General features: G+C 37.7%; 1 protein-coding gene across 1 annotated transcript; it reads right to left on the reverse strand.

Moving 5' to 3' along the window:
• Positions 1-1,552: 1,552 nt before the first annotated feature.
• LOC113510531 (E3 ubiquitin-protein ligase RNF113A) lies at positions 1,553-8,017 on the reverse strand. Its single transcript, XM_052901113.1, has 7 exons — positions 7,731-8,017; positions 6,044-6,186; positions 5,151-5,306; positions 4,898-5,025; positions 3,843-3,904; positions 2,875-3,052; positions 1,553-1,757 (listed from the first exon to the last, which is right to left on the reverse strand). Exons 1-7 carry the CDS (start codon positions 7,822-7,824, stop codon positions 1,577-1,579), a joined length of 942 nt encoding a protein of 313 aa, XP_052757073.1. The 5' UTR covers positions 7,825-8,017; the 3' UTR covers positions 1,553-1,576.
• Positions 8,018-8,226: the final 209 nt, after the last annotated feature.

Consider the following 8,226-nt stretch of genomic DNA (forward strand, 5'->3'; position numbering starts at 1 on the left):
TTTTTGTAGATTTAAATATATTTTTAGCATATTTTTTAAAAGTATAAGTTGTTTTTAAATTTCGTATGGGAGGAAAGGAGGTCATTCCAGATCTTGGAAGCTGCATATTTGAACCCTCTCTGAAAACTTGCAGTTCTATGTTAATTAAACGTATAGAATACTCTTAAATTATATATACTATTCTTGCGCCCACGATAATTTATCGTAAAGGTATTGAGGTTTACCTGTATTTATTATATTAAAAACTAAACATGCAAGATGCAACTTCCTACGAGAAAACATTTTCATGATACCGTCATTGTTTAAGAAAGGAGTAACGTGATTTTTTTATAGCAAAAGGACATGCATTTTGCACTCTTTGGATCAGTCGTTCAGTTCTAGACAACAAGCAAGGGCCATACACTACATCACCATAGTTTAATTTTTAAGACAAGATCACACAACTTTTCCCTAGTAGACACAGTTAGATATTTCCGAAATCGATATAGCAACTTAAGACGATAGAAACAGACTTTCACCGTTTGCATAATATATGACCTGGTTGGGTATATTGCTAGCAATGGGATTCTCAGTCTCCATTACTAACAATCCCTTTCCCCCAGAAATTATACTAGTCCAGTAGTCCTGGCTTAGAATGTATCACCCTTTCCCGTGGGTGCTGTAAGAGGCGACTAAGGTAACTTAATGGTCAAGGGATGGGCAAAAAAATATCTTAAAACATCACTAAATAACTACGGTTAACTCATTTTTGGCAACTACATGGCAAAACTTCCCCAATGGAGGGAGAGATATGTTTAGCAGTGGACAATTAACAGCCTATATAATTTAGATGATAAATTTTTTCTATTTTTTATACAACTTAGAATGGCAAACAAGCTGACGGCTCACCTGATGGAAAGTGGTAACCGTCGCCTATAGACATGAGCAGTACCATGGACATAACAGAGTATACTGTTTGGCCCGTGATACCCCCCATGCGTTGCCATTCCTGAGGACTCAGGTGTTATTGCTCTGTACCCAGTAAATTCACGCCATATATATAGTACATATAAATACTTACTATATATATATATATATATATACAATATAATACTAAACAGCTAGTAGTAATAACTGTATTTAAAAAAAAAATAAGTTACTTGAACCATCTTCTTTTTCAATAGTTAATTCAAAAATATTCTTAAGTTAATTATTTTATTTTATCACTAGCGGCCCATCCCGGCGTCGCACGGGTGGACATCTTTAACATCTCCCTTCACTGCTCTGCTCCTATTGATCGTAGCGTCATGAAAAGTACACTATAACCTGCCCAGGAGTATGAAAAATAATTGTACCAGGTTTCGTTAAAATCCGTCGAGTAGTTTTTGTTTCTATAACGAACATACAAACAGATAGACAAAAATTTTACTGATTACATTTTTGGCATCGGTATCGATCACTAATCACCGCCTGATAGTTATTTTGGAAATATATTTCATGTACAGAATTGACCTCTCTACAGATTTATTATAAGTTAAGATACAAATTTCAAAACCGTTAGAAAAAAAAATCAATTTAAAAAAAAAACGTATTCAATTTATTCATCATCATCATCATCACCATCCTCGTCATTGTCATCCTGTTCCCTCTTCTTCAATTTCGCTTCGAGGTCTTTCGCCGGGTTGAACACGCCGCCAGTCTGCGTGTTGCATATGAAGCATCTAGAAGACTTCTTATAGTTGTCTAGGGCGCATTTCTCACAGAAGTAGTGCTTGCATCTGGAAAGAAGAGTTTTATTTATTTATTTAGTTATTTAAGGACAACCAACAAAGCATAAATTTATATATATAATTTTTTTTTATACAACTTAGAATGGCAAACAAGCTGACGGCCCACCTGATGGAAAGTGGTAACCGTCGCCTATACACATGAGCAGTACCGTGGACACAACAGAGTATACTGTTTCGCCCATGATACCCCCCATGCGTTGCCACTCCTGAGGACTCAGGTGTTATATCGGCTTTTGTACAAAGTCTCCCTCTGGTATTTATATCTACTTAAAATACATTATAATAAGGTTACATTATAAAATGCTGCTTCAATTAAAGATCGCCACGACACGCGTATTCATTACTTTAGTTGTATAAAAAAAAATCTAGAATGGTAATGTAAAAGAGTAAAATACTATTTATTTATTTATTTACAGGATTACCAACATAAGATACAGCTACAATAAAGCTAAGTTTTAATACAATACACTGGCAGCTCAGGTCTCACCGTTCTTACATTTATAGGCAACCACAGCATGCCTTGTGTTTGACAAACATTAAAATATAATTAAATTATTAAATGTGTAAAGATATTAACAATATGAATAATAATATAATATAAATAATGGAAATTGTATTCAAATTATTATAAAATATAAATAAATATAATGTAATGGGGAGGTATATCAACACTTTAATTTAGTCATGAATACAGAGTGACTATGATACATACTTGTGATAAAACGAGATAGACAAGTAGGTCATTCACCTACGCAATATAAGCTCGAAGCTGATTTAGCGGGAATAAAAAAAATCATATTTTATTTTCCAAGAATCTATTTTTTTTTGATGGGTGAAAATGGTATGGTAACCCCGCCTGCGCTAACGGGATACGCTGGCGGAGCACCAGTGAAGGGTGATAGATGAGAATGAAAACAGGCCAGTTAGCCCATCATGATGAATCCATCAGGAATTAACCATGATAGTTTCCAGGGGGTACCGCGAGGAGATCGACCTGGTTGGGTGTATTCCTAGCAATGGGATTCTCAGTCTCTATTACTAACAATCCCTTCCCCCCCCCTCCCAAAAATCTATTATAGAACTATAGAATTATACAATTCCTTACTTGGTCACCACGGGGTCCGTGAAACTCCCCCTGCATATAAAGCAGCGGAAGGGCAGCTCCTCATCGCTGTGGACTTCGTAATCGGAGTCGTCCCCAGTGGCCGCCACTTGCACCTCTTCTCTCTCCAGCTGCCATCCGTGCTTATAATCAGAACGGTCGTGGAGAAATTTGCACGAGTCTAGAAAAAAAAACCTTTTTGAAAAAAACTTTTTTTATGTAATCCGCCATCTTGTGTTTGCGGCCATTTTAAAACAATGCTGTCAGTGGGGAATTGGTAATATATAGCTATATGGGGAAAGGGATTGTTAGTAATGGAGACTGAGAATCCCATTGCTAGCAATATACCCAACCAGCTCGACCTCCTCGCGGTTCCCCCTGGAAACTATCATGGTTAATTCCTGATGAATTCATCATGATGGGCTAACTGGCCTGTTTTCATTCTTATCTATCACCCTTCACTGGTGCCCCGCCAGCATATCCCGTTAGTCGTTATCGGTCGTGTCATGAAAAAGGTTAAAAAACTGTTCTAAATCTATCTCTCGACCTTGACTTTCGAATCTACTTAGTCATTTATAGAATAAATAGCATGCAAATGTCACATCTTGGTTGGAACCGATTAATTCATGTTTTTTTTTTATACAACTTAGAATGGCAAACAAGCTGACGGCCCACCTGATTGAAAGTGGTAACCGTCGCCTGTAGACATGAGCAGTACCGTGGACATAACAGAGTATACTGTTTCACCCATGATATACTCCCCATGCGTTGCCATTCCTGAGGACTCAGGTGTGATTCCTCTGTACCCAGTAAATTTACGCCATATCCCACCCTTCGAACCGAAACACAGCAATGCAAACACAACTGCTTCACGGTTGAAACACGAATGGGACAGAGGTGCCCAAGCAAACGACTTTTGTACAAAGTCTCCCTCTGGTATCATCTTTAAAATGCAAGCATATTGTACATACCTCCGAATCCACAAAATCCCGTTTCCTTATAATCTTTACATATGTCCGGCTGATAGTCCCATCTGTGGACAAGAATGATATAAGATATCAAAAAAATTACAAAAGAATTAAAGTAAGCGACATAGTCCGAAGGATGAGCAAGCTGGTGGCGATGGGCTGGTCATATAGCTCGAAGAATCGACAACCGATGGGGAAGAAACGTTATTTACTTCTCATTTCTACTTCTACTTCTTTCTACTTCTTTACCAGAGGGAGACTGTACAAAAGTCGATTGCTTGGGCATCTCTGTCCCACTCGTGTTTCAACCGTAAAGTAGTTGTGTTTGCATGGCTGTGTTTCGGTTTGAAGGGTGGGATATGGCGTGAATTTACTGGGTACAGAGGAATAACACCTGAGTCCTCGGGAATGGCAACGCATGGGGGGTATCATGGGCGAAACAGTATACTCTGTTATGTCTATGGTACTGTTCATGTCTATAGGCGACGATTACCACTTTCCATCAGGTGAGCCGTCAGTTATTTTGCCATTCTAAGTTATATAAAAAAAAGTTCTTGAATGGCGACCCCCTACGGGTAAACGCTGACGACCCCCACTAGATGAAGTGACGACTTCAAATGCATTGCAGGGCAAATTATGGCAGTCTATGGGGGAGGCTTATGTCCAACAGTGGACGGATAATGGCTGAAATGATGATTCTGATGATAATATATAGATAGGATAGTTTTTACCCAGACAGAAAAAAAAATTACCTACTAGGTGACGGTATGGGGCCAAAACAACGTTTTCAGGGTATGTTAGTATACATATAGTAAATAAAAACTACCTTTTTGGCTGTGTTTCGGTTCGAAGGGTGGGATATGGTGTGAATTTACAGGGTACAGAGGAATAACACCTGAGTCTTCAGGAATGGCAACGCATGGGGGGTATCATGAGCGAATCAGTATACTCTGTTATGTCCATGGTACTGCTCATGTCTATAGGCGACGATTACCACTTTCCATCAGGTGAGCCGTCAGTTATTTTGCCATTCTAAGTTATATAAAAAAAAAAATTACCTGACGGTCGCCCTGAGGTTTGCCGGCGCCCTGATGGGTCCTTTCCTGACCATTCCCGAACTTGCGTTCCCGGCGGCTGTATCCCGTTTCTTGTAGTACTGTGCGTAATTGTTTATACCGCGATATATCTGAAAATGGTAGGGAGAAAGGATTGTTAGAATGGGACAGAGGTACCCAAGCAATCGACTTTTGTACAAAGTCTCCCTCTGATAAATTCATACATTTATCCATAGATGGAATTACTTTAACTTACCTTATCATCTGCCTGGCCTTTTAACTCTTTGTTTATCATCTGGGCCTTCTCGAATATGGCCTGGGCGTCTCTGTCTCGCTCTGTGTCCAGCTCATATGTTGCTGTCGCATTCTCGCGCTGCTGTTGTACTGACAATGTTGTGTGAGCTTCTACAGTCTGAAAACGATGGCAGGATTTTCAGAGTTATCATTAAGTACATTTTTTTCTACAAAATTGCCATGGAAAAAAGTATTTTTTTTATGCAACTTACAATAGCAAACAAGCTGACGGTCCACCTGATGGAAAGTGGTAACCGTCGCCTATAGACATGAGCAGTACCGTGGACATAACAGAGTATACTGTTTCGCCCATGATATCCCCATTCCTGTGGACTAAGGTGTTATTCCTCTGTACCCTGTAAATTCATTGCTATATCGCACCCTTCAAACTGGGGAGGAAGGGATTGTTAGTAATACAAACTACCAGTTTCATTGCTAGTAATACACTCTGTCAGGTCGACCTCCATGTGGTTCCGCCTGAAAACCATCATGCTGAATTCCAGATGTATTCATGACGATGGGCTAACTGGCCTACTTTTTTATTCTCACCTATCATCCCTCACTGGTGCCCAGCCATTTCTTTATCATTCATTGAGAAACCCTTCAAATCGAAACAGCCATGCAAACACAACTGCTTCACGGTAGAAACACTAATGGGACTGAGGTGCCCAAGCAAACGACTTTTGTACAGTTTCCCTCTGGTAAATAAGTATGTTGCGGATAAGATTATCAGACAGAATTAAAACTAGCACAATTATAAAACACACAACACTAGTTACTTTAACATTTGAAATTTTTTTCTCATGCAACTTAGAAAAACAAGCATGCTGACGGTGGGCATTACATTCATATTACCTTATCTTCATCACTACTATCAGCATTTACTACGGGTTTCTGTCTTCTCGTACCAGCCGTTGTCTGTTTGTTGGGGTTTTCTTTCTGGGGACGTTTCATTGGCAACACAACTGACTGTTCATCTGAATCGGAGCTGTTTTTGTCTGGAACATTTTAAAATATTTAATTATTGGAAGAATTCATATATTTGAGAGGGAAAATACACATTAACAAACAGGGAGGCCTTGATAAAGATGTTTTTTTAAATGTAACCTTAAAATTAGCAAGCAACTTTGACTCCTTTAAAAAGTAAACTTTGATTGAGGACAAATATCTGGCAAGACAAAGGCCTCTAAAGTTATTCACTAACAAGGTCTTTGTCCAACACTTAATAAAATTGGCTGTTAACAAATTGTAAATAAAAAACTTAATTTATACAAATTTAAGTATGTTCAGTCAGCAATCCCTATTAAAACAACTCTAAAAGCCTAACTGCGGTTGCCAGTCCGCTTGTCAAGTGTAGCAACTACTGTCGAAACTCTTCTTATGGGGAAGGCTTATGTTCAACAGTGGACGTAAACATTATGTTAACGGCAGTTTTTTTTTATACCACTGAGGTGGCAAACAAGCATATGGCCACACCTGATGGTAAGCAGTTACCGTAGCCTATGAACACCTGCAATACCAGGGGCATTAAGTGCGCATTGCCAACCCTGAAGAAACCTCTTTACCCCCCTTTTGAAGAACCCCATGCTGTAGTCTCTTGCGAAAACATATTAAATATAAAGAGAGGGGTTATTTCCCTCTTCTATGAACCGGAAAATTTCTGTCATTTAACATGTAGGGGTTACAATATTTCCCACACACCCCAGCTGCCCTCCCTCCGGCAGATGGGACGGTCTGTCCGAAGATTTTCTACATGGAAAAAAAAGGGGGTTACAATATTAAACATAACATAATTTAACTCTTTGTACACTATTTTGGTCTATAATTACAGTTAGTATAAGTTGAAAATTATTAATTTTCTTCAGTCAAATCTTTGGTGTATAAATGTTAATAATTTATTTATTTTTATTTAATTCTTTATTGTACACACCAGTTATAAGAATATGACATAGGCAATCAGATGTATAAAGGCGAGCTTAACTCTAATATAGTTCTCTTCCAGTAACACCCAAAGTGGAAAGGAGCATCAATGTCAGCGAGTAGAGCGCTGTACAATATTGTGACAATTTTTAAACAGACTAGACAACATTAATTATATTATATTTAATTTTATAAATACACACATACATATACATAAATATATACCTATATGCATACCTACATAATTTGTTACTATTATTCACATAAACTGCTCACAAAATAAGCTTTTTAGTTATAATTTAGGTAGCCATATGAGAGGTTTTTTTTTTTTGATGAGTGAAAATGGTATGGTAGCCCCGCCTGCTCTAACGGGATACGCTGGCGGAGCACCAGTGAAGGGTGATAGATGAGAATGAAAACAGGCCAGTTAGTCCATCATGATGAATTAATCAGGAATTAACCATGATAGTTTCCAGGGGGAACCGCGAGGAGGTCGACCTGGTTGGGTATATTGCTAGCAATGGGATCCATATGAGAGGTTAGGTTTAGTTCTGTTGACTTCATTAAAAAGCATTGAAATTACTTATAGAAGAGTAATAAATAATTTTTATAAACAGTTCACCATCAGAACTCGACGCTTTGCGTTTTCTACCGCCTCTATTCTTGAGGTTTCGCTTTTTAAAGGTCGTAGGAACTTCCACTTCCACATCAGACATTTTTGTAAAATAAAGCCGAATACGTCTTGCTATATTAACACTATATCTTCTCAATTAAAATATTATTCTACTGTTAATGTTTACAGTAAAAAATTACGATATTTTATTTATATAATCATTAGAAAAACAATAAAATGATAAATGTTTACAATTTATTAGTATTTGATGACAAATCGAATTGACATGTCGACAGTTGACAGTTGACAGTTGACAATACTAATAGTATTAATTTATTCATAATCTGTAAGGCAAAGGAACTAAGTAATACAATCTAATTTTCGTGTTCATTTATCGACTTTAATTAAGTAATATATTTTTATTGTTAAAAGTTTCGTAAGCACACACATTATATTTTATATCGGTGGTGTTGTAATAATATCAGTTATGCGGATGACATGGTCT

Source organism: Galleria mellonella, unplaced genomic scaffold (genome assembly GCF_026898425.1).
Source record: "Galleria mellonella isolate WM207_F2 unplaced genomic scaffold, CSIRO_AGI_GalMel_v1 utg746, whole genome shotgun sequence".
Taxonomy (NCBI): Eukaryota; Metazoa; Arthropoda; class Insecta; order Lepidoptera; family Pyralidae; genus Galleria; species Galleria mellonella.